The sequence below is a fragment of the Pagrus pagrus genome (assembly GCF_965226575.1).
Source record: "Pagrus pagrus genome assembly, chromosome: 24".
Lineage (NCBI taxonomy): Eukaryota > Metazoa > Chordata > Actinopteri > Spariformes > Sparidae > Pagrus > Pagrus pagrus.
In genome coordinates this window covers 8,984,165-9,009,422 of record NC_140206.1, presented here as the reverse complement: position 1 = coordinate 9,009,422, position 25,258 = coordinate 8,984,165, and the positions used below count along the sequence as shown (strand labels likewise).

Below are 25,258 nucleotides of genomic sequence, written 5' to 3'. Positions count from 1 at the left end.
TACAATTTTGAGGTACTTTACTGTTTGATTTCATGCTGTTTTATACTTTTACTCCACCACATTTCAATCAGGAATATTGTACTTTTTACTCCACTACATTTATCTGACAGACATGGTTGGTGTTTGCGTCACAGATTATGAATTTATATACAAAATATGAGATGATTTTATGAGTCAGGGCTGCACGTAATGATTGTTTGATAAGTTTCTGTTTATCGAATAATTGTTTGAGCTCTACTGCTTTAGATAAAACCACCCAACTAATAGATAAAGGTGGGATATGTAAGAATCGGACACCTGTTGAATTCATACTCAAAACAAACAGGCAGCAGCATATCACCAGAGTAACTGCTAACTGCTGCTATTTGTAGCTGTTGTTAGCTCAGTTAGCCGTGCAGCTAGCAGTCCAGACTGGGAGCATGGGGGACTTTTAGTGTTTACATAGCTAGCACTGGTGATTCTGACTGGGACGAGGCTACCCGGTCCAGGACTCCTGTTCTAGCGGTGTAAACAACAATACTCCCGTGGCTCCCAGTCTGTACCACTAGCTGCAAGGCTAACTGAGCTAACTAGCTTATGGCAGCTACGGTTAGCAGCAGTTGGCAGTTACTCTGTTGACATGTCCAGGCCCTCTAGTATGAATTCGCATGTGGCCAATTATAACCTGTGTTAAAGCTAGAGGTATGTTGTCTCAAAAATGTTGTTGTTTACTAGTCTAGGAGCGTGTAACAAAAGACATAATTGAGGTGCGTTATGGGAAATGTAGTATTTTGGAGTTTGACCCATACTTTGGACTAAGTGTTGGGATATCTCAGCCTATGCTGCTTTGATTTGGACCATTTCTTTTGTAAATCTGTTCTCGTGTTCCCCCTGCATTTATAGAGGGACGGTACTAAATCACAGGGGTAGCCCTTTAAGTAGTGTATACTTCTTCTTCCACTAGTCGCTCAGCCACAAGAGCACAAGCGAGGTTGACTACTAGTGGCCTGGCTCGCAATCGGTGTTTCATTTCATCCCAGAGGTGTTGGATCGGGTTGAGGTCATGGCTTCGGACAGGCCATGCCAAACTGGGAACATCAGGAGTTTTCCACAAAGTCTGGAGCATACGTCATTGCATACTTTTGGTGATTTAGTGTCCATGTACACACTGCAGACTTCACCCACTGCAGCAGCCAGTGAGCAAACATACAATACACCCACTCAGGCTATAGCCTACACACACTTAACAACACACACACACACACACACACACACCGTGTCTCATGCATACAAACACACACTCATACACATTCAGGCCACAGTGCGACGACAACATATGGCCGACCAACTGTTTCTCGTGCGCGATCACTTGTCCGGTTGTTTGGACCTCAAACCTGCAACATCCACCTCGCCATCCTGCGTGGAGGGTGTGTTTGATTTGCCTCACACACACACACACACACACACTCGGGTGGAGTCGTCAGTTTGAATCCATAACCTCCTACACAAACACCGTCAGCCGCAGAAATGACGTCCAGCAGCTTCGAAATCAGTAATCAGGAATTGTTTGATGTGTTGAATCAATCCCTCCGCGTCCTCTGCCTCCGTCTCTCTCTCATTGTCTCTCGCTCTAAACACACACACCTACACACACTCAGGTATAAAGACACACTGTTGTGGTGGGATAAAATAACAGTTGAGACTTGCCTGATAAATTACAGGCTGTTCGTCTCTCTTTGCTGGTGCAACATAGCCTACATTTCTCAAGCCTTGAACACTTGATTCCCAAAGCAAAGAGACCCCCCCCTCCTCCTCTTTCTCCTCCTCCTCCTCCTCCTCCTCTTCCTCCCCTCTCTCTCTCTTCCTGTATCTCCTCTCTTCTCTCCTGTGTGCCTTGTAAAAGAAAAAAAAAAATGAGCACCCCCTTTTCTCTCTCCTCCTCCACCTACTTTGCCTTTCTGTCTTTTCCTATCTTCCTTCCTTTCCCTCCCTCTTCTGCCTCTTTCTCTTCCATGGCCTTGAATGTGGGAATCTGTGTCTTGAAAAGCAGAGTCTCTCCCTCTCCCTCTCCTGTCTCTCCCTCCCTCTCTCTGTCAGGGAGGTGAAAAACCTCCTCGGATGGTGTTGAGGCTCCTTTGCTTTCAGAAACAGCGGGATGGGGGGAAGGGAGGCAGAGGCAGGGAGCCTGAGCTCCGCCTCGTCTTGCTGAGCTGCGTCAAGATTCACGGGCGCAGACAACAGTAGACCGGAAATGCGTTGGGTTTAGATTTCAAAATAAAAGGTGTCAACTGTGTTGGGGTTCATTCCATCATATCTTGCGTAGCCATTAAACGTTGGCCTATATCCCGCCATTAACAGCCAGGGTGGACAAACAAATATGATGAAATGGATCCCCCGCCATTTTAACTTTGGCGTTTGTTAAGGGTGCAAAATGTTAAAATTTTAGTTAAAAACACCAAAAAAAATGACTAAAAGAAATCAATAGATTGTGGAAATAATTATTTTGATGTTATGATGTGTAAGGTATTGTATCACAGGAATATACTAAAGTTAGCATGCTAGCCAGCTAGCCCCGGCCAGTCCCAGTCTAAAGCTCCTGTGCTAGCATTGTAAACAACAATACATTGGGGTAGTTGCTCACCTTGCAGGGTCAGTAATCCAGAGATTAATGCCAACAAGCTGCATGTGCCACTGGGCATCTTTCATAGGAATGAACGGGGCTGCCTCGAGGGCTGCGTCCACTAGGTCCATGGGCTGATCAGCTAAAGTCAAACCCAGCTAGTTAGCATTAGCTAGCTAAACATGCATAGCGACTTTTTCCTGAATGGGACCAAGATTAGTTTATTTAGAAATGTGGCCATATGCAGCTTTTTTCCCATTTTTGCCAAGAGCTTCTTCTTCTTCTTCTTCTGTTGGTTTTATGGCAGGTGGCAACTAGCGTTCAGGTGCATTACTGCCATCTCTTGGAAAATAAATTAATTAACTAATTCAAAAACAAAATAAAGAAACTAGAATAGATATTTTAAATCATTTTTACTTATTTGTCAAAAAAAGCTTAATTTCTGCCATTGCAGCTTTTATTTTGAAGCAGTAAACGGAAGTGCTTTTTTCCTGTAACCCGGTGGGATTGACCCTCGTGTCTTGCTGCTGGCCAGTCAGCCTCTGCAACCCACCGCTGCCGTGTGCAGAGGGACACACACCGACACACACACACGTTCACACACGTAGGCTACACACGGTAAATCTCGGACGCCTCTCTCCGGTGGTAGAGGACGCTTGGTCGGACCGCGGAGGGGGTCGGGATATCGCCTCGGTTCTGCCCCGGGAATCGGTTCCTTTTTCCTGCCGGACGCGCAGCGCTCTGATCGGCCGGCGATGCGGGAGCAGCTTCGGAAGTGAGTGTCGGGGGGGGGTGCTGCTGGTGGGGAGCGTTTATGGTGGTGATAAATAATGGTGATGGTAATTGTGCTGGTCGTAATGCAGTAAACCTGTTCACACAGACAAACACACTGTGGCTGTGGGGCTTCATGGCAGGCAGGCAGAGAGGCGGTGAGCAGGGGCAGAGATGTGCCTCATGCTCCGGAGAAAACACAGCATTTCACCTGTAGACCAGAATATGCGCATAAATAAGCATGTGGATGTTAGAAAAACCTGCATAAAGATGCTTTTTAAATCTCATCTGGGGCACAGATATCCCCCCTTTCTTGGTTGCTGTTAACCCATATCTGCAAGTGCATCGAGTGAATGTCACCTAGCATGTTCAGATGCGTTTTTTTTTATAGCATACAGCAAAAAAATCACAAGTATAAATGTGATATATTTATGCATTTAAAGGGTTAGAGGATGCATTGCATGGAGATGAAAACAGGACGTCAGATTTTCTCTGTTGGTAGCCATTAAACCCCATCCAGGCTGCTCCCCCTCGCAGCGGCTGTTGGTCGCGGTGGTTGCCGGGGAACCAGGCGAGGTGTGCGGCCAGCGAGCCTCCCCCTCCCCGCTCTCCTCTCCGGATCCCCCTCCACGCGCATTCCTCCCAAATCTAACCCCCTTTTTTCCCTTCACTGTCTCACCGGCTGCTGCCATGTTGCGGAGCATAAAGGAGGGCATTGAACGCCTCAAAGCAAACACACTGCGAAGCGGGGCTCGGTGCGTTTATTTGCCCGTATGTGTTTGAATTCGGCCCGGCGGGGATTTGTGTTAATTTATGCGTGTGTGTGTGTGTGTGTGTGTGTGTGTGTGCGGGAGAGAAGAAGCTCCCACCGTGCGGGAGCAGCAGCAGCAGCGATGGATCACTGTGTTGCATTCCTTCACAGCCACAAACACAATCACCTCCGTGCCAGCGAAGCAGCCCATGCCTGGATGAGTGTGTGTGTGTGTTGAGGTGTGTGCACGGTGATTTTGATGTGCTGCGTTGGGTCTATTTTCGGGGCTGGGAAAATAACAGCCAGGCCTCAAAACGCAAACAGCGGGGGATTGGGTTCATGTGCTGCTGCTGCTGCTGCTGGTCATTTCACGATGAGCTCGTCCTGCTCTGATGACATGGATCTCTGTGCATATGTGAGTGTGAGGAGTTGAGTTGAAATGGGAGCAGAGGATGCAGGGAGGCTTGCTGGTGCAGATTTTTGGCACCGATGTGAATGCAGGTGTGTGTGTGTGCTGATTAAATACAGCTGATGGATAAAGAGCCTCAACACACACACACACACATTCAACTCTGGTTGCTGACATGCTCAGGCATGACTGTTATGTGCTGCTTTTGTATTCATGCAGATTATTATCAACCACAAGCTCTATTTCTGGCTAATCTGTCGTTTTTTTTAAAGGGGCACTGTGTAATTTTGGGGGAAGAAATTCTGGATCTTAAGCTACGTAAAGTAAATAAACAAACTCTTCGTTTTCACGACTGAATAATCAAGCTGACCTTAAAGGGGCACTGTGTAGGTTTAAAGAAGAAATTCAGACTCGGAGTTTTATTTAATGAAGTGATAATACAAACTCAGGAATATTTATTTTTTCCATAGCTGAATAAACAAACCATTCTCGGGGCGAGATAAGGCCCTGAACACTGTTTGGAGGCAGGGTCCGCCACATACAAACAAAGTAAAACAGCAGTTTGTTTATTCAGCCATGAAAACAAAGAGAGTTTGTTTATTTAGTTAAATAAAATCAGTGAAGATCTTTCTCTTCCGATGACACAACACATTTTGATACTGTTTACTTTGTTTATATGTGGCGGACCCTGCCACCTTTCTAGCTTCACAGTGTTTTCCTCTCAGAACAGCTCGTTTACTCATTCATCTATAACATAAATATCCCTGAGTTTGTACTATCGCCTCATTAATGTTATGAATATTCAGATCATGAGTTTGAATTTCTTCTCCAAAACTACACGGTGCCCCTTTAAGGGCTGAATTTCTGCATACAGAGACGGTGATGGAAGAAACTTTCCCACATTCAAGCTGCCGGCCTTTTTCTCTGCAGGTGTCATGTTTGAATAATAAATTATACTCGCCTCGAGAGGACGTGGTGATATTTCTGTATCAGCATCTGAGAAGTAATGACTCCGGCACGAACGTCTCCGTATCGGGCCGTTCCCCGAGAAAGGACACTTGAGCAGCAGCTGTCAGAAAAAGTTTTAATTTGATATTTAATAACCATCTTCCGTCGTCCTCGGGGGATGATGAGCCCACCGAAATCCTGCAGCTCAAAGCCCAGAATGTAAAATATGAATGTCCACCGCTGCCGCTACAGAACAAGAGGAAGAGCTGCTTCTGTTTTGTCTCCTTCCAGACGTGGGAGCGAGACACATCTGCCGTCGCTGCAGGAAAAGTTCACCCCGTATTTCACCTGCACGCATACGCAGATGACAGATTTTGCAGCTTTTAAAAAGGGTTTACGAGTCCCGAGTGTTTCTATAATCACTAACATTCAGAAGTAGTTTCAACATCCTGAAGCCAAAAGCATCAAAAGATTTTTTCCGCCTCCTTTCATACAATTTCACATTGATTATTACAGCGGAGAGAAGCTGTGAAAACAAAAACATTCGCCAAAGGTCACAAAGTAAAATGTGTGCAGTGTATTTGTTCCATTTGGGCTCAATCATCTCTTCTGTTCAGTCGGTGTGAGGACTGTATGTTTTTCACATTACATAAGCTGTATGGTGGGCAGGCTCTCCCTTCCTGCAGCTCATGGTGATTAAATGACACTTGCGACAAACGCGTCCTTTTTCACTGGTGCGCCTTCGGTTCACACTGCAGATAGAGCTCAGCTGATGCAGCGCTTGTGGTCGTGATTGTTCAGCTGCACAATGTCTGGCGTAGGGTTGAAACTACTGATTGTGTTCATTGTTAATCCATCGGGTCCTGCTCTATAAAGTCGAGGGAAAAATACTCTTATCCACCGGTGCTGCCATGTTCAGTAAACCCAGTGAAAGTGCCCTCTAGCCTGCCCTTCCAGTGCCCTTTCTGCACACTGGTGCCCCACCACATACAGCTGGTGCCCCTTTTTTATTTTTTTTGCCCCTGCCCTCAGACATGCCGAGTCCGCCACTGCCCTTATCATTTCCTGAAGTGCCTTATCAACAGTCCAGTGCCTAATAATATTGAGTTTAGATACATAAGCTCCTCCAGACTTGTTTTATAATATGTTAAAATACTCTCCCTTGAATAATCATTGTGTCTGATCTGGTTCTTCCACCAAAAAGTTCAATTGTCTTGTGTAAGCAGGGCTCCAGACAGACTTTTCGCACTTTTTCATTCAACTTTTTTAGGCACACCGGCACATAATTTAGTTGCACCCAGTAATACATTGAATCTTTCTTCATTTAAATCATAGAAATTGTAATAGCCTGCTGTAACTTAGCTATTAGATGTGACGATAAAGAAGTTGAGAGTCTGGAAATCTTCGGGTTAGGTTACTTGAAAGTGCTTGAATTTTACTCCTTTAGCTGTACGAGTCCTGCCACAAATACGCACTGGAGCGCCAAACGTGGATTCGTCCACCACTGAAAATAGTCCCTGAGAAATGCGCTACTTCCTCTTGTTTAAGCAACGTTTGTAAAGAAAAAATAAAACTACATTGACCAGCTATTAAAGGAAAAAGATTGAGTCTTTTAAAAGAATAAAATGAAACTTATTAGCGATGATGTTTCTAAAATGGTAGCTCTAATCATTATGATAAAATATCACAAGGAAAATAATTAACGTTGTCTCGCAGCTCTGTGGGATCCCTCGGTGCTTGTCGTTTCTCCCTCACAAACAGCTTCCCCTCATATCCAGCTGATGAATACGGCTTTCATGCTTTTTAACCCGCTTTTTTTTTCTCTTGTTCACATTACATCCCCGAAGGCCATTGTCTGAGTTCATTCAGACGCCTGGTGTGCAGGAAACATTCTGTCGGGGCTCACTCTCAGTGATAGGCAGAGGAAGACGTCGCCATAGCCCATAAACCACCTTTAATCATTCATCCAAGAGCCATAATTGACTGCAGCGAGAAGTGACACTCGTGTCTCTGTGCGGATCCATTATTTAAAACGCCTATCTGTCACTGCCGCAATAAGCTATTCAGCTGCCTGTTAACTGCAATATGTACCATTGTGTGTTCGCGACTGTGTGGGTGTGTGTGTTATTGTGCGGCGCCACGTGTGTGTGCGTTATCGCTGTCAAGAAATGACACCAGTTCTATCCCACTTTTAGTTACACTGCAAGGAGGAACGTCTTATATTTCTGGGAGAGAGAAAAAAAAAAATCATCTGATCAGATTCAGATTTTTTTTTCTTCGGTATGGGAGTAATCCCAGAGGGGGGGTTGTCTGTACACTGTGAACAGGAACAACTATCAGCCGAAGCAGCAGGACTTTCTGTAGTGCAGATTTTCCCAAATGTAAACAAATAGACTATAGGCTAAAAGCACAAAGTGTACATAGTTTTCAGTTTGACTTTCAGACAGTCAACAAGGTTTATCCTTAATAACTCGCCTGTTGTGCAGTGCAGGATTAAGCTTCCTGGAACCTTTTGTGATTTGCTTACAAAACTGGCCAAAAAGTGAACATGAAACCAACTTCATTTCCATTTCATCGAGTCCCAATGCATGCAAAGCCCCCATCTTTCTGTTCTTTAAATGGCAATGCTAGTCTGTCTAGACTGAAATGCTCTCAACCATTGGATGGACATTCATTGTCCCCAGAGGATGGATCCTACTGATTTTGGATATCCTCCAACTTTTCCACTAGTGGCACCATGAGGTTTACAGTTTTAGCTTTAAGTGAAATGTATCGACCACTGTTGGATGGATTGTCGTTACATTTGGTTCAGACATTCATGGTCTCCTTAGGATGAATTGTGATAACTTTGGTGATCTTTGAGCTTTAGGGCCATCATCAGTCAACGCTGGTCTGTCTAGACTGGCATGTCTTTAGCTACTGGATTGATTGCCATGAAAGTTTGTACAACCATTCATGGTTCCCAGAGAATGAATCCTACCGATGTTGGAGATCCACTAACTTTACAAATAGTGGCATTGTGAGGTTCACATTTTTAGCTTTCAGTGAAATGATTCAACCACTGTTGGATGGATTGTAATAACTTTGGTGAGCTTTCATCTTGCGCCATCATCAGGTCAGCATTTCCATGACATAAGCATCAGTCTCAGCTGCACTTTGGGTTTACTGCTAGTTAGCAGTGTTAGCATGCTAAGGCGTAGGGTTGGGCAGTCTGACAATTTTGGATCGTGATCAACCTCGAAGGTGTTCGCGCTCTACTTTTTTAGGCGAGTTGTAGAGACTTCACATGACCTCGTTGACCTGGCTCATGCACGTGTAAACAATGTAACGTGGATTATAGCTGGCAGTATGGTGGATGAGGAGCTCGTGCCAAAACAAGAATGATCTTTTAATGCAATAATGTGTTTTAACGGTGCAATTGGAGAAATTCACGACCCATTATTGTCAAACGCAAGACAACATTTCTGTCTTTCCAGTTTTTTGTGTTTCTCTTTTTGTTTGTCTTTTTTTTTTTTTTTCTTTGGCAATACTTCTTTCGTTGTTTCATCGCAATAAGATTAAACCTCTATTGTCTCTGCTGGTTTCTATCCCCGTTCATGTGTGGAAATCGTAGGTGGTGGGATGTGAGTGTTGAACGCCCTCGTCAGCTTCAATCAGATCACCCTCGAGCAAGGCAGCGAATCCCTGACTGCCGTGCCCGAGCCGCTCGCTGTGCAGTATTTTATCTTTTGACAGTTTTCGATGCATTATCAACAGTTTGGCTTGTCCCGGGGCCATGATACATTTTCTAGGGAGACGGTGTCAGCTTTCAAAGAACACAAAAAAAGAGTCTAAACTAAAGATGCTTGATTCCCGCAGGCCACTATTGATATATGATTGTTCTGTTGTGTTTTTTCTTCTTTTATCCCGACGGGACATCTGGTGGGAAGTAATAGGACTGCAGCTCTTGGATTTTGTTGACATATTGGAACAATGTGTGTTTGCCAGGAGTTTTCGGTGTGTATCCGTGTGCTAATGTTAGAAAACAGATGCAGTATCCTCCTCTTCCAAACAAATAGCTGGTTTCCTATAGGAGGCTGAAGCCGCAGTGGGCGGTGGTGACAGATAAGGTGTTGCGGACAGGTGGGTGGTGTGGCAGAGATGGAGGTTGAGGTTTAGAGTTGATGCAATAGTGAAATATAATGCAATACTTTATTGATCCCTTCAGGGGAGTTCTCTTTTGGCTAGCCACAGGACCTGGGAGTGTTCAGTGTCCTCCCTGCTCAAGGACACATGAGCAGGGAGGGGCTCGAACTCAGCTTGTCAGACGTTTAGAGAAGAGTCGCATAAAAAGGTGTAATGTTCCCTTATTTTGAAAACCCCCTTTGGAGTGTTATTAATGAAAGACGACAAGAACGTTCAGCTTACATCTCTTTCACCGTCAACCTACGATTTCTCCAGTTTAGGTCGGTGATCACTGACCTAGACCCAGTTTTAGATACAGCCCATGTTCATTTATCAGCCGTCTTGATACAAATGCATTAGATTTGTCTTTTAAAGGATTATGACCAAGACAATCTGTAATGGAGACAGTGTTTTTACATGGACAAAGACGTACTGAGGGTTTTGCTTCAATTTATATCAGGACTCCAAACAGATTTTTCATACTGGATGCACTGGTGCGCCTAACTTTGTCAAATTAGGTGCACCCAATAATACATTTTAATGTAAATGAGGTGTGAGTAAATGTTTTTCTGCATTTAAATCACACAAACAAGAAATTGCAGACATTTTTATTGTTTAAAGAAGTATATACATCTTAATATCAGGAGCACTGACGCAACCAATCAATGTTTAGCCACACTTGAGAGATGTTTGGGTGCAGGAGCCCTTATAGGAATTAAGATAAAGAACCTATTTCTTTGTTGTCTAACAGGAAGACACTGGAGAAGACATTTTAATCAGAAGAGAAAGATCTTGACTGATTTCTTTTATGCCTAAATAAACAAACTCTTTGTTTTCACGACTGAATAAACAAACTGACCTTAAAGGACAACACAATTTCATACTGTTTTGCTTTGTTTGTATTTGGCGGACCCTGCCACCTTTCTAGCTTCGAGCTTATTTTCCTCTCCTCTTGTAAATATTAAACCCCGTAGTTTGAATATCTTCTCCAAAACGACACAGTGCCCCTTTTTAATAAAACAGCCTCTTCTTTCACATGGGGATGTGTTATTCTGCGTCTCCTTGATTGGTTCTTGACCCCTGGGTTGCGAATCGGGAACCGAGATCATCTCAGTTTTATGAGGAAAAGAATAGCTTCTCATTACTGCTGTTTGCTACCGTGCGGCTGATGTAAACAGCTGCAAGTTTACCTGTCTCGCTCAAGGACGCCGGGGAGTTGAAGTGCAGCGCTTCTTAGTCAGAAGCCCACATCTCGGAGCCACTGCAGCGCTCGGGATGAAAGCAGCTGCGTGTTTGATGCCACACGCTTATTAGAAGCATTTGTCCGAGTGGCTCGGAGCTGTGCGCCGATGACGAGCTGAGTGACTGAGCTACTGTTTGCACAGACTCTAAGCTTAGAGGATTTTTAAGTAGCTCTTCACCATGGGACCCCTCTCCTCATTATCTGGAGTGGGAATGTGGGAGAGAGGCAGAGAGGCAGGAGAGAGAAAAACAAGGGCAATGCGGGGAGAGAGGGAAAAAAAAAAGCCCAGCGTATGGATTATTATTTGTCTGCCTTTCAGACAAAGGTTAACTGCAGGTGCGCTTGTGTGTGACCAACTCGACATGTGTGCTTTTAACAAGCCGGGCAGGGTTGTGTTTGTGCACCGACAGGCCTCAGGCCAGAATTATGAAGCAGAAAACAGTCGGTGAAGGAACGCCGAGCAGCAGAACCGCATTTTAAAGGACTTTTTTAAAAAAGCTGTTTGTTTTGCTCGCCACAAAGTTACCGTCTGATCCACGACGCCCACTGTGCTTCAGCGGTCGCCCACCTCGTACGCCCACCACTCACATGTACGTAAGCCTTGATCACACACACCTGTGCTGAATGTGTGTTCGGTTTCCCCTCTTCCACATCAGAGAATCCTCATTTTCAAGTTTTCTCTCCGGCTCCACTTTCTCTCCCTCACGCTGGCGACAAAACGGCTCCAATATTTCATTCTAACTGGCACTGAATAGCCATTTAACTGTCCTATATTTAACTTAATGACGAAAGCGCCACAGACACCGTGATTGACACATGCTCTTAAATAAGAAGCCACTCTCGTTTCCAGGATTGCGGCGAGCCAAATGTCTATTTATTAACCGTCTGACATATAAAGTGGAAGCCACTAGAAACTATTTCTCGAGGTCCCATTGTTCCCCGTCTCCCGTGAAGGACTTTTCAAATATTTGATGTGCTCTGAACAAGAAAAACTTAATTGCCTCGCTGGTAAGACATGTGGCTTCCATTAGCTTTATGTAAACAGGCAGCTGGCACATTACCATCACATTTACAGCAGCATCTATCTGACACAACTTTGGCTCAAACGGATGCACTTTGTTATTAATGCGGCTGGAAGTAGCTGTCCGGATTTTCTTATCATGTTAGCACAATAATTATCACAACGGCTGCTAAGTGGAACTAATAACCAGCGAAATCAGCTCTTTGCTTTACGGTGGCATAATTAGTTTTTCGCTGCCGTTTAGTATAAGTGGAGGTTTTTTTTTTTTTAATGTTTTCTGGATGGCGTTTCCAATTCAAAGTGGGTGTTTAAAGATGCCACGGGAATGCAAATGAGAGCTCAGATCATGACACTCGGCTGGGATTAAACAAGAAGTGTTTGGGAGGACATATGGGGAGAGCTGGCAGCTGTACAACTGCAGCAGCGCTGACACCATATTTAAGGTAATAAAGCGACAAATATACGCAGCAGCGATCTGTCACTGCTTTATTCAAACAGCAGCTATACATATACTTAATTTACGGTGAAGGCACAATAGCAGAGCCAAAATGGAAAACAACATGATGGATGACGGATAATGCAACTGCATGTATGGAGGCCCAGAGAGGCCGAAAGGATATGAATGTTATCAACAACTTTGACTACCTGATTCTGAATTTCAAGTTGAAATGAGCAGAATGTTTTCGCTTCTTGTATGTGTCCTGGTATTAACACAATCCCATTTGCCATTTATCTGATGGAGACAGAGAAGCCGTAACACTTGCATTTCATTTGCAGCTTCGCGCCATCGATTAAGTCATGCTAATAAACACTGATCCATTACCTGGTTGCTGCCGCTGCTTTATAGGCTAACATTAGCAACCCAATTGATATTAGAGGAGCTGCACCAAGTGCAGCATCTTTGTTGCTGAACTTGAGTTAAATATCAGGTGTCATATGCCTTCAGAGGAGGATGCAACATTGAACAACGCCCTGCCTGTAGGCGTGGCAGGAGCAAGAGGTATATTGATAATGGGCCAAACTCTTGTTTCAAGACCTTTATTATTTTAGTTTTATGTTTTATATTTCTGAATTAATGTGCAGTGCATCTGGGGCTGGGTGATATTCCATCATAGAAAAACTGCACACATTGCATGCAGGGGGTGGATATTATGTGCCAAGCTGCTTGTTTTTGCCCCAGGGTCCCTGTAGAAGTTCATCCGGCCACGCTCGGATAAAGACAATTTATTTTTGTCCATTTCTTGGAGGTGTCAACGTCTGAATTCTTTAAGCCGGTCTCATTTACTCTGACAACCTCCTTCTTCTGTTTGTCCTTTTAAAAAAAAAAAAAAAAAAAAGTCACTGTTGTCAGAAGTGCTTAATTTCAGCGAGCGTGACGGGTCACGAGAAAGTCAACTTGGTTAATTAGCTCCGACCCACGAGAAGACAGACACACAATGCAGGACCGACACCGAACGTGTAGGACAGAATCCAGCAGCGGCTCCAATAATAGGAACGGGTTCAAGACCTTGAACAAGACGCGTGAATTCCTCCAAATATCATCGCCATCATTATCATTCTCGCGCGTGAGAGAAGATACACCCTCGGTGCAGTTGTGAAGGCGTGAATCGCACAGTGTGTCTCCGAATGCGCAGCCTCCCGAGTCTCCTGCGAGCGGCGGGCAGCAGTCACGAGGAGAGAATGTGTGAGAGGAGAATGACACAGCAACCATCTATCTCTCTTTCTTCCCTCTATCACACTTCCCCGCCGCTGTGATGCAGCGAGGACGGCTGCCTTTGTGGCCACAGCGGGCTGTTATTTTCTGAGATTATGCGATGGAGGGGAGAAAACACACAAACAACAGGATTAGTGTCATAGTGTGGGATTTTGGAGGAAGCTGATCTAATTCATCAGCGGCAGAGATTCATTTTGGTGTCGCCCGAAAGGACTTTCCATCTGCTTTGGGTGTTTTTTGGAAAGGCACAATCACCAGTATAAGTACGCAGCTCTCATGCTGGTTTTGAAAGGCATGTGTCGAATGTTTACTTCACCATCTTAGAGGGTTTTATGTCAGCTGTACAAAACCAGTGTTGTGATCTCCTCTGTACATAAAGAAACAGAACAACAACTCTTTGAGTTCTGTTTCTGGTGTGGGCTTCAGTAGAGCTCATGGCAGGGCTTTATTTTGAAATCTGAGACATTTGTCTGAATATGCAACCATAGATTTCTTAAAAACAAACTCTCTACGTGCATTTTTTTTTGCAAATAAACAAGAAGAACAAGCTGAATCTGTAAGACGGACTGTTGTCTAACAGTTAAAGTCTCTCTTCGGCAACTTCCTGATTTCTTTCACACATTCTGACTTGGAAAAACATTAGACAGTGACGCTGATTAAAACAAAACACATTATCTTTTCTAGCGTCTTACGAAACTCATCAGAGACGAATTCAAATGTTCTCGTGGAAATAGCGTCGGTTTATCCATTCTGCTTTAATTGTGACTCATTTTGCATCAAAGTGGAGCTGCACATCTGTCATCCGAATGTCTGCGTTCGACAATTTGGGTGTTCAGCTGATGGTTTTACATGTGGAGGCTAAAATAGTGTGCCCGTTTTCATATGCCAGCTTTGCTCATACGGTCAGAAAACAACCTACAATGAGCTTCTTGTATGCAGCTCCAACTTCTTGTCACCTTCATTGTTTTTTGTAAATATATGGCTGTTCTGAAATCACATGATAGCAACAGGTTTTGCTGAGAAAGTCGTGGCACGCTCTAAAAGCTGTTTTGGAGCGCCTGCTCCGAGTTTACTGGAATCAGGGGTGTAAAAAAGAGTCTGCAGCAAGCCAAGAGATTCAGGAACCTCTCAGCATCTGACCAGTCTGTCTCTTTTTGTCCCTTTCCAGCCACCAGACCCAGACAACATGCTGGGATCACCCCAAGATGGCCGAGCTCTACCAATCTCTGGGTAAGATGCTCATTCATCTCCGAAGCTTCTGTGAAGATTTGTGCTTAACAAAGATTGTAAATAACGTCTTTTCAAATCAATTTGGGACCTTGGAGCTCTCAGAGGCCGAGATTACGCTCAGCGAGCTGTTATTTTTCAACGTTCCCCATCTACTTCAGTTGCTTGCTGCAGCAGCCATACTAGATGGCTGAATATTCATTTTTGGGTGACTTCTTCTTTAAATGACTATCAAGGTCAAAGGAATAAACTATGAGGCTGTTTGCTTTGGTGGATCCACAGCTAACTCTTCTTCTTCTTCTGTTTCTCTAGCCGACCTGAACAATGTTCGGTTCTCGGCCTACCGGACAGCCATGAAGCTCAGACGCCTGCAGAAAGCTCTCTGCTGTGAGTACTCTCCTCCTCTATATATACTTCACATGTACATACCTCTCCTGTATATGTGCCACATAGGGTTTCTGCCTCTTGCGTCGAGTACACTCCTCTCTCATCACGAGTGCTCCTCTCATTGTGTTCCAGCCCTCCTACACTCTTCCTTTTGTTCTTTCCTCTCCTCCGTCGCCCTCCTCTTTCTCTTAATTCACCTCATTTGCAGCGTCCTTCTTCTTCTCCAGCGTCTCCTCTTCGCTTCCTTCCTTTGCGTATTCTTTTCCCTCCTCCTCCTTTTTCTTCTCTCCTCTCCTTCGACCATCTCTGCCTCTCTGCCCTCACAGTCTGCGTGTGTCCATATGTGTGTTTACTCATCCTTCTCGTCTCTCGCCGGTGGATCTGGAGAGCGTGAGCCGCCCACGAGCTGTTATGTGTGTGATATGTTTCGAGGCGTATAGCCGGCTGCGGCCGTTATAGCACAGAAGCACTATTTATGTTATGACGTTTTTTTTAAGAATAAAAATGAATAGTGATTAACCCTGTTGAATGCAGTGCGGCAGAGCTTTTTTTGTTCCTTTAACCCTTTGCTCAAATTTTTCCCCGACAGAAGATTCAATTTATTTTTCCTTCTTTCTATTTTTACTGTCAAGTTCCTCTCATTTCTTTTTATCCCTCAGTCTCAGTCAGTCTTTTTGCTCATGTATTGTCCTCTTTCTGTCTTCCTGAATTATTTAGATTGCTTTTTGTTTGCCTTAATATAATCCCACAGTGGTATATAGATAACAAATATATGTATAATATGATTTTGAAGATGTAGAAACCCTATTTTTTTAAAACAGAATATGTGTTAGAGTAAGATGAGAGAAAACTAGATGTAAAGAAAAGGGAAAATGAAAAAGTAATGATAGTAGTAATACAGTTATAAAAAAATAAAGAGCGTAATGTATAAATAAAACACCTTAAAGCTGCAATCATCAATATTTTTATAAGCGCAGGGCATCAAATAATTATATGTATGTGGAAGGGGATCGCTTGTAGTAACAAACACGTACACCGTTCACTCTCATTAGCATCGATTCCAGCAGCAGGCGGTCAGTGAAAAAGCTTTAAAGGTGCGTTTAGACAGAAAGCGAGCCAATATAGTAGCTCTAAGTTAGCTGTAAGCTAGCTAACGACACACAGTGCATACCAACAGTGTGTATAGGAATGTTCCTCTTTCTATTGAATTGGTACGCAGCCGCCTTGAAAAAATCATCAGTATAGCTGTCACTTGCTGATGCACTTGCATCCAACTATAAAGTAGGGAGTCTCCTTCTTTCTGTCTGTCTGTGGTTCGCACATCTCGAGAGCCGTTGATCCAATCTTCTCCACACTTGGCGAGTTTGTTGATGACGACTCGAGGAAGTGCAGCTTCAAATTTGGTGCAATCTGGACAAACAACACTTTCAATATTAAGACCACTCGCCACTAAAGCTGCGATACGGATACTGAGGCCAAGCAATCAAACAGGCACATTTTGAACTGGCACTGCACTAGTTGTATAAAAGCAGACCCAAAATCAAAACCCAAACGGATTTAATGTAATTTAATATTACATGATGTGAACGCCCACAATCTGTTGAAGTAAGACTAACATGAGCACAGATTATGATTATAGTCGTGTAGATATATTCATTTTTGTTATCCTTGAATAGTTGTTTGAATTTCAAATTAAAAGTGAAACGCCTTACTCATCAATATCTATTCAGTGCGCCTCTCTCCTCCTGTTCACCATGTTGTGTGTTCTTGGAAGAGGAGAAGGGAAACAGCCGGCGTCACAAAGACGACTCGCGGTTTTGTGAGTCACAAAATTCACAAGAAAGCAAACTTGTCAGACGCAATCTGAAGAGTTACAGCCGGCAGATTCTTATCTGAGCTCTTGCAGAGAGATTTTTCTTTCTGTTTAACAAAGTAAACGTCCAGTTTGTAGACTTTCTTTTCCCTTCAGTTGACATATTGACCCGTTCCTCAGTGTTAACACACCTCTCTCCTCTCTCTTCCTGTCCTTCAGTGGACTCGATGAATGATAAAGATGAATAATGCGACACTTTATTGATCCCTCGAGCAAAGTCGCCCTCTCACCATCGTCCTTCAGCAGCATCGAGCTGGAGCGCACTTTGAACATGGGGGGTTTGAACCCTGTCGGTCCGGTTGAAGGACGCGCTGCTGCTCGCTGACTGACCGCCCTCCTCTCTCGCCCTTTGTGTGTACAGTGGACCTGCTGAGCATGCCGATGGCGTGCGAGGTGTTCGACCAGCACGGGCTGAAGCAGAACGAGCAGCTGCTCGACATCTCCCAGCTGGTCACCTGTCTGACCAGCCTGTACCAGCGGCTGGAGCAGAGCCACTCGCACCTGGTCAACGTCTCGCTGTGCGTCGACATGTGCCTCAACTGGCTGCTCAACGTCTACGACACGTACGTGGAGCATGTTGCACACACACATATCTGAGAATCGGTGAGGGTGAACGTGCTCTCACATGTTGTTTTGTCGCCCGGCAGTGGTCGCACCGGAAAGATCCGGACTCTGTCATTCAAAACCGGAGTCATCTCACTCTGCAAGGCTCACCTGGAGGATAAGTACAGATGTAAGTAACACTAACACACACACACAGTTGCAGTTGCTCTTAAGGAGAGATACCACAGGTTACATGACTTCTTTCAGACTGACAGAAGAAAACATCTTCATGGTGATGTCTGTGTTCGCCTGTAGTGTTGTTTCTGATTCTGTCTGGGCGTCTCCACCTGCCGTTTTCGTTCGCGTATGTGCCGCAGCGCAAAGTTCAAAAAGTGGAAGCGAAGTTGCAAATCAGCCTATCACGTTACTGCTCTCGTGCCTCTGAAACAGCTGAGCCAATCACAGTGGAGCACAAGAGCAACAACTCTCATTGAGATCGTCTTGTTGTCTGAATAGTTTAGAGGCAGATGGTGTGGGGGCTTTAACAGTTAATTAGTACAAAATGAATAATAGAAACAATAACAGTTTGTTTGCAGAACCACATCAATCCCACTTTTCCCTCAGTCATAATTCAGCTGCTTCTCACGTAATTAACGGTAATATAATATCGTAATTGATGAGAAACAGCAGCGTTTTGTGTTTAAAGAGTAAAACTTTAAATACGCTTTGGCTACAGAAAGTTGGAAAAGAAGTACAGGATTAATGAGCCCCATTAATCCAACGTCTCCACATAAACAGGTAGAGTTATAACCGACCCGTCTCGTGTGTGTGTGTGTGTGTGTGTGTGTGTGTGTGTGTGTGTGTGTGTGTGTGTGTGTGGTTATTTTGCAGCAGCCTGATGTTATTTGAATGTGTTTTAATGAAGGTAAACACAGCGGACGGCTGTGCATAGTAATTGGCGCTACACTCTGGCAGCACTTCTCAAATCAGACTGCGGATTCATTAACATACGTGTTGTGGTGCCTTCAGGTGGCGTCGGCGATTTAATGACGTGAAGGAGAAACTTTTCATACAGTGGAGGAGCAGTCATGTTAATTGGTAGATAAATGCAGGCTGATTTACAAACGCTCCTCCACTAACCACACAGAAGTCTTTTTTTATGCTGACTCATGTGCATCGACTGTTTAGTGTTTGATATTTTTCACATTTAAAGCGTTAGGTTACATCTAAGACCTCATTTCCAACAGATCACTTTTCACTACCAGGAAACAGCAACTTCAAGGTCATAAAAATGCTCAACTAAAGCGGGAAATTGCCCCGACACAAAAACAGAGCCCGAAATATCTAGTCCATCTCATACCTCTCGATTTTCTCCCTGTCTGTCCCCATCCATCATTCCCTCTTTACACCTTTCCTCCTCCTCCTTCCTCTCCACCCTCCAGTTTTGTTCCGACAGGTCGCCAGCGCGACGGGTTTCTGCGACCAGCGTCGCCTCGGCCTCCTCCTCCACGACTCCATCCAGATCCCCCGGCAGCTCGGCGAGGTCGCCTCCTTCGGCGGCTCCAACATCGAGCCCTCCGTCCGCAGCTGCTTCCAGTTTGTACGTAACTTTTTGCCTTTTTTTTCTGCAGAGCTATACCGTCACGATGATAGCAACAGGACCGTTAAATGCTGCAATTGCTGCATATGTATTCGCACTGATGCCCGAGGCCCTCCGCACGAAGAGTCCGAGTGTTTGTTTACATCAGGCTAAATGGGGTTTATTTATAGAAAGAAACTGGATTGTCACCAAGAGCTTTGCAGGAAATAAAGGGCGAAACATCGATAAAACCAAGGATGATAAAAACAAGTGCATTACAGACTCTAGTAAACAGGGCCAGAGAGTGAGTGTGTGTGTGTGTGTGTGTGTGTGTGTGTGTGAATGACATCCTGCAGAGGATCAAACAAATGATCTCTGACAGCTGTAGAGATGATGCAGGAATGGAAACATGCACATTTTTATGGAAAGCGGAGTAAAAACAGATCTCACAAACAAATTGGAGTGAATGAAGCGTATACCGACGTACACACAGAGTGTGTAACAGCACGGAGAAGGGAAGGAGAGTCGCCAGCTCTGGAGATCAGCCTTCCCTTTGTGTTTCTTTATGTTTGGGAGCAGAGAGCAGAAAACGTTTGAGCCACAAAACAAGCAGCAAATCCAGCGTACACACGAGGCTTCCAGTAATTGCGGGCTGACTGGATTATCCCTGATCTCCAAAAGATGATCCAGCATTTTCATGTCGAAAGTCTCTTCTTTGGACGCCGAATTTAGCTCTTCTCCTCGAACGTATTCAGAAAGGGAAAACCATTGTCGTGTGCTCTACAAAGGGAATATTGTGGAAAATGACCGCTTGCTAAAAAGCCCTCCTCCGTGCAGCGATCGTCCAATCGCAGCTTAGCTACCGTGACGAGGCCCGATGAGCTTTTGGATTCGTACACATATTGAAGTAGTGTGCATGAGGCCGTAGTGGGAGCAGCTGCACATATGGAAAATTGCATTCAGATCCAGACTGAGAAAGTGTTCCTACTACTGCTGATGATACCAGGAGCATGCATATCAATGAACATCAAAATTTGTTTTTATGTCCTCGGGGGAACTACTTCTTCATCCTCTCATGTTGGACTGAGGGCAGACTGGCTGCTACATTGACTCTCTGTCACCTCTTGAGGTACAGAGTGGTATTACGAGACAGGACGGGCCAGGCTAGATGCACATGTGTGCATAACGTTGGCAAAATTAGTGTCCTGTGTATAGCTAATAAAGATTCCAGCTTTCTATTTTGCTGACAAAAACATGGCCGCCAGCCAGAATTAAGAGGCAGTTTGTGTCCAACTCTGTCTGAACATGTCACGGTTTGAAATGACCAAGATTTGCGGGTGGTACCTGCCACTGTTATCACTGATGACTGCTTACGAGAACAGAAAGCTTGACGGGCGTAGCGAGCGTCAAAATTGTGATTTCTGAAGATAATAATCGTCCCCCGAGAATCACAATCAGCATTTGTCAGCTCCTGCCTGCCTGCCTGCTTTGTTTGTGATTTTATTGAAGACACTTTACATGCAGGCTGATTGACAGAACCGCTAATACGCACCTTGATATATGTGAGCTGTCAAAATCAAGTTTCTGAGGCTGTAATTGTCTGGTGCTTTGTTTGTACCTTGAAGCATCGCAAGCCCATTCTGCTGCCGACACCTGTGTGCATCGCTGATTATCTCAAACGTTGTCACCCACAGAAAGCTTTTTCTTTTATTTCTGGTCATTATGTGGCTCGAACAAACAGCCCTCTTTAGATTGTGATGATTTTCAGCGCGTTTATAGACGACACACAAATACACAGAAACTCACACGTGTACACTCTCAGGCCCACACGCCAGGTGGACGATCTAATCTCATCTACCCCTAAAAATGGATATAGCTTAGCTTCATCCCAGGAGTCAGTGTTGCATGTGGGCGGGGGACGGACGGACAGAAAGAAAGAGGGAGATGTGGGGGGTCAACTCCATGGAAACTCCAAAACCCTCGAGTTCCCAGAGTCCCTGCTGATGGGAAAATGATGGATGAAGCCAATATCTTGTGTCTGCTTATTTTTGCTCAACTCTTTCATTTAGAGGAGCTGGACAGACATGAAATAAAGGCTCGGTAATTTCCCAAAACAGCTGGTTGCTGTCGTTTTTTAGAAAGCGTTACTCAAGCAGGAGGAGATTGTGCTTTTATTGGGGCGTATTTTCAGCCGTCGAAGACTCCACATTGGTTTTGTAGTGAGCATTTGTGGTAGCAGGAATGTGTGTGTTGGACTGAGACCAAATAAACTGCAGTGTGAGTCTGTTTTTAAACAAAGATTGAGCTCTATGATATATGAGAATGAGATATATCCGGCTGTTAACTTTATGAGAATTGTAGACCTATGATATGGTTCTTGTGCATGTAAAAGGTCTGCACCAACAGAAGCTCCTCTCTCCCACAGGAAAATCTGCTCCTCAAACGCCTCGTCAGTAGTCCCGCCTTTAATTCTGTGACTCTGTGACATCACACAATGTCACCATGTCATGTATTTGCCTTATTCATGCCTAGCAGCTAGTTTGGCAGCTGCTGTATTGTTGTTAGCGGTGCTGGCTCAGGCGTGTGTGAGCTGACCAATCAGAGGAGACTGGGTATTGCGGACACAGTATTGGGTATTGCCTTAAAGAGACAGGAGCTGCAACAGACTGCACTGGACAGAATGAGAAAATGTATGTGTTTTTTGACCATTAAAGCATGTAAACCTATTCTTATTGTGTATTAAATGAACATAATATGTGTTCCTTCGGTAAGTATGGTAGGATGGTTTTCTAAGAGAAAGTCTTTTAACCAGACTTTTTCCCAACATATCACTCAAGGTCGTTTTTTTTTTTTTTCAAAACCAAAAACATCAAGAGACATGAAATATTAACCAGCTCCCTGTGAAGCAGTTTTTTTTAGTTTTTATTCACAGTGAAAACCAAACACTTCAAACAAAGATCTGATTTCATCTCCTCGCTAAAAGATAAGATGGAAAACTAATTCCCTGGCGTCACTTTTTTCGTTTAACTTTCAACCTGCGCTCACCGCACCTTCATCTTTTCTCCCCAGGCCAACAACAAACCAGAACTGGAAGCCGCCATGTTCCTGGACTGGATGCGCCTGGAGCCTCAGTCCATGGTGTGGTTACCCGTCCTGCACCGCGTGGCCGCCGCCGAGACCGCCAAGCACCAGGCCAAGTGTAACATCTGCAAAGAGTGTCCCATCATAGGATTCAGGTCGGTAACCACTTTTTGCTTTACGGTACAAAGTGCCTTAGAGATTGAACTGTATTTTTCTGGGTTTTATACGTGAATGTTCGACACGTAATCCACCTTTTGAGCAGCACATCTGAATGTCTAATCAGAAGAAATGAGCACAATTGGAGCCATTTTGCCATAGAGTATTATATTCTCCATCTCATTAGATAGAGAGCAATAAAAAACTAAATTAATTTCACTTTCAATTAAGCCCAAATAAAAGCGACTGCACAAAGAGATCTTTGGCCTTTGGGCTTTGTGAAATAATGTTTTAATATATCAGTGTTTGGTCTATAGCATACATCAGCCGGCCATTTGCTCTATATGTTCTTTTTAAATGTCGTCATATGTCACCATTTTTCCAATAACCGCCAGAGAGAGAAGGCATTTCTTTTTTATCAGAGAGGTAACACAGAGGAGCTTTTCATTTTTAAAGGCGAGCGAGCGTTCTCGTCCCTGCAGTGTTCTTTATTTAAACAGTCGGAGAGCAGAAGTGGGACTTTCATATTTCGTTTCATGTGTTCGCGCACACGCAGGAACAAATGTGAAAGAGCGCCGGGCTCCCCGGTTGGGCTCCGCAAAGCTTTTTCTATTTGTCATGACACCCAGCGAGGTGTTTTATAGGCAGCGGCTGGAGACAAGACGCCTCAGCATCTGTTTAAAGAAGCTCTATCGATGAGTTGCAAAGCGATATGTCACGAGGGAGGATTTCTTTCCAGAGTTTCTGCTTGTTTTCATGTAGAAACCACTTTAACAAAGGTATACATTACACCTGCTTAACATCCACAGGTTAGCCTGCTGATGCTAGCATATAGCAGCGACATAACTGTAGGCTCTAGTTCAGATTTCGCACTGTCGGACATAAAATGAACTTCCAGGATTATTATTATGGTACAGTATGTAGGCAGCATGAGTCACGAACACCTACTTTATGATTAAGATGAGTTTTTTTTGCATCTTAATTCATATCAAACATCCCCTCGTTCCTTCTGTTGCAGTGTGACTCTGTTAATGACGCAGCGTTGGTAACCGTTTTTACATTTGCTAATCATTTCAGGCTCCATACTTGGTTTGATCTACCTTGGATCATACCGCTTCAGGATGAGAATACAGAAAGAGGCCCACTGTGAGGTTAAAAAGCCCTTTGTTGGGGTTTATTATTCCAGTAAAAGCACATTAGCCTCACCCATCTGATCAATGACATTGCTCTCTGTCACCGGAGTCTAGCTCCGGCTGTGAAAAAGCTTGTGAACCTATTTGTCGCCCTAATCTAATTCAGCATTCGCAGCAGCGGGCAGTAAAACAGCCCACTTGTACATATGAATGATTGATGATCTGATTATAATGACAGAACGGCAGTCATATTTGTAACCTTAACCTTTAAAATACTCATAAAGCCCGGGAGAGTTTTTCCTCTTTTCTTTTTTTCAACTAGAGGTTGGGACCTGTAAAGGGAGGCGTGTCCTCTCTGTTGTTGGTGGGCCCCTTCACGAGAAGAGCAGTGATAAATTTTAATGAAGAGTCCCAGGGCCAGAGAATAAATTTCTCATTTAGCTACCGAGCTGGAGGAATTTTAACTACTCCTAACGTGGAAAAAACAGAACCGTAAATCTTCTTTTATTGATTCTCCCCTTTTCTTTTTATGTTTCTGCTTCCCCTCCATCCTCCCCTTTTCCCCTCTTTCCTCTCTTTTCTCTACGCTCCTCTTTCTCTCCCCAGATATCGCAGTCTGAAACATTTCAACTATGACATTTGCCAAAGCTGCTTTTTCTCCGGTCGCGTCGCCAAGGGACATAAGATGCAGTACCCCATGGTCGAGTACTGCACTCCGGTATGAATATAAATATATATATATATATTCCTGCTCTGCGACGTGTAAATGAAATGGAAATGAAAAACGGTGAAGATGTGAATTTTAAGGTGTCAAACTTGCTGTCAGGTAATCTTCTTCCTTATGTTATGAAGTGAAAAGCACGGGCACGCTCAGATCTGAGCAATCTGTCCGAAAGCTCGCCTCAGTAAATTAATATTACACCTAGTGCAGAGTGTCTGTGCTTCTCCTACTATTATACACTGTGGATTAGCTGCTGCGCCTTCAACTAGCCTTTTTTTGGTGAACAGTGGACTTGATTAATAACCCCAATTTAAAGGAGCACTATGTAGCTTTGGAGAAGGAATTCAAACTCAGAATTTACAATGTTAATGAGGTAATAATACAACTAAGACATTTTTTTTTCTAAACAGGCTGTTCTCAGAGGAAAATAAGGTCCCCAGAACACTGTTTGAAGTTAGAAAGTTGGCAGGGTCCGCCAAATATAAACAAAGTTAAACCTACTCTACGCTACCTGCTCTGCACGACACAGCACACAGGTAAAATTAGCAACTAGCTGGTGAACATCATGGAGCGTTTAGCAGCTAAAGATCCAGATATTTTTCTCAGGAGAGCTGGTGGAGACCAAAAATGGAGCTAAAAGGAGAGTGAATATTGGTAATTTGATATTGCTGGTTAGCTCCAACAGCTTTGTAAGGTGATAACATGTCACTGTTGTGTATACAGCATGTTCTGCTGTCCCTAGTTGACCAAAAATAATTACTCTAGCTTTCATTTCTGGGCGTATGCTAAGGGAAAGTCAGAGAATAGTAAGATATTTAACAAAGGACCAGCTTGAAAGAAGACACGGAAACCTAATTTCCTACTAGCTTGACTTATTTATTAAAATATTTCATCTTTTTTCCTCTACAGTGAACCCAGCTTCAGTGCAAAACCCGCCA

The 25,258-nt window shown here is 44.1% G+C and overlaps 1 protein-coding gene across 3 annotated transcripts in view; it reads left to right on the top strand.

Moving 5' to 3' along the window:
* The window catches only part of dmd (dystrophin), a 279,023-nt gene that overhangs the window by 236,583 nt on the left and 17,182 nt on the right, over window positions 1–25,258 (top strand). For 2 of the 3 annotated variants that reach the window (XM_084346660.1, XM_084346659.1), the window contains 7 exons: window positions 14,789–14,850; window positions 15,160–15,234; window positions 17,469–17,670; window positions 17,755–17,840; window positions 19,093–19,250; window positions 22,299–22,465; window positions 24,206–24,317. In XM_084346660.1, coding sequence (XP_084202786.1) covers window positions 14,789–14,850; window positions 15,160–15,234; window positions 17,469–17,670; window positions 17,755–17,840; window positions 19,093–19,250; window positions 22,299–22,465; window positions 24,206–24,317 — 862 coding nt within the window. Of the gene's footprint in view, window positions 1–3,118; window positions 3,375–14,788; window positions 14,851–15,159; window positions 15,235–17,468; window positions 17,671–17,754; window positions 17,841–19,092; window positions 19,251–22,298; window positions 22,466–24,205; window positions 24,318–25,258 lie in introns of those variants that run through there. The other variant, XM_084346661.1, reaches the window with a different exon arrangement.